Source organism: Acanthisitta chloris, unplaced genomic scaffold, assembly GCF_000695815.1.
Source record: "Acanthisitta chloris isolate BGI_N310 unplaced genomic scaffold, ASM69581v1 scaffold34383, whole genome shotgun sequence".
Lineage (NCBI taxonomy): Eukaryota > Metazoa > Chordata > Aves > Passeriformes > Acanthisittidae > Acanthisitta > Acanthisitta chloris.
In genome coordinates, this window is record NW_008666001.1 from 4,933 (window position 1) to 6,600 (window position 1,668).

Consider the following 1,668-nt stretch of genomic DNA (forward strand, 5'->3'; position numbering starts at 1 on the left):
TTGACCTGCCTATCAGACATGCAGAAGAGGACAACGTTAATCAATCACACTGTTTTTTGTCCCAGACTGTAACTCTGAAGTCCAATTAATGAAAATTTCCAGAAAGGAAGATCTGCTTTTTCCAGATGTGGTGAGTTATTGAATTTTCAAGGGGAAGTCAGGCTTATTAATAATCACATTTTATAAATCAGATGCTTTTCATGTAATACTGTTCTGATTCTTAAATCAGAATATATCTATAGCCCAAGTAACCTCCATAACAGGACAGTGAAGTGGGGAATAGCACTTAAAACTTGTGTTCAGCTTGTGCAGCATTACCAGCTCTTACAAAGCTTGAGGGAAGCAGAGGGCATGACTGAGATTGTGAAAAGTTACAGGAGAAAGACAAGTCCCACACAACCACAGCACTGGTCATTGAAACTCCAAAGCCTAGAGCTCTGCTGCATGCTGTGTACAGCCAAAGACTAGCTTTTTCACTGGGAACTGTGCGTGCACGTGGAGAGAGAAGACTACTGCAATGTCACTTTCCTTCCTCTTTTGTCAGGTACCTTACCTTTTTCTGTCTCCCTGTCTGGGCTGATGCAGCCTCCATGTATGGAGAGATCTTGTCACCCAATTATCCTCAGGTGTATCCCAACGACGTGCAGAAATCTTGGGAAATCCAGGTCCCTTCGGGATATGGTATTCACCTTTATTTCACACATCTGGATCTTGAGCCATCACAGAACTGCGAATATGACTTTGTGAAGGTACTGTCTCTGTCCTTTATTGAGAAAAATACAAGAAAGCAGGTTAGAGCACAGAACAGCAAAATGTGTACAAAGCTCAGGGATGGAAGGCACATCCTTCCTGTGCTGAGCTCCAAGAAGCCCAAATGATTGAGCGTGTCTCCGCTAGCAGTCACTACATTGATTAGTGTCTGCCTCATAACCACATGAGTGTTTTCTGCCATCTGAGTGTCCCATCTATGCCCATATCCCCCTGTTTCTCCTATGTTAATAAGAAAAGACTTCTTAGCCATCTCTGACATCTCCCTATTGCAAGGCATGTCATTAGCTAGTGAACTGTAGGTGTAAAAAGACCCTTTTCTTAGGGCATATGTTGTCTGTGCCTGAAATTATTCAGAATTAATCCATGAGTGGACATAGATGATTTAATGCAATCAGAAATTGATTGGAAAGGATGGAGGTTGAAAACAATCCATTTGGGTATGGATAGTGGGCACTCAGATAAAGTGCTGTGGTCCCTTGCACCATACTTTTCTATGATCTATGTACTGCAGATTCAAGCTTCACCATGTGAAGCTCTGCTCCATGTCATCCCACAAGGCACTAAAGGTCGAGCATTTCCACATAAACAGACAGAAACAAGACAATCCTATCCTGCTATAGCTCTGTGTGAAATAAGATCAGGTCCAGCACCAGAAGGAGACATTTGGGGAGGACCAAGGTGGGACAGAAGGATGTGCTCAGTAATAATGTGAGTCCTTTAGCAACAAAATGATGAACCTGTTAGACTGCTCTGTGGACTGTCAGTGACTGGTTTTGCCATTTTGAACTATGTTGTTGATTTTTTGCACAAGTGGGCCTGAGGAAAGGATGTTAACAGAGAACAGTCTGGATCAATTTGTGTCTGAGAAATTAAGACAGGTATTTCACAGCTGGGAAG

General features: G+C 42.6%; 1 protein-coding gene across 1 annotated transcript in view; it reads left to right on the plus strand.

Moving 5' to 3' along the window:
• Positions 1-590: 590 nt before the first annotated feature.
• Positions 591-1,668, plus strand: part of C1S (complement component 1, s subcomponent) — a 7,365-nt gene continuing 6,287 nt past the window's right edge. Inside the window, exon 1 of the mRNA XM_009071948.1 lies at positions 591-749. Within this exon, the coding sequence (XP_009070196.1) occupies positions 591-749 (159 nt within the window). The remainder of the gene's footprint in view (positions 750-1,668) is intronic.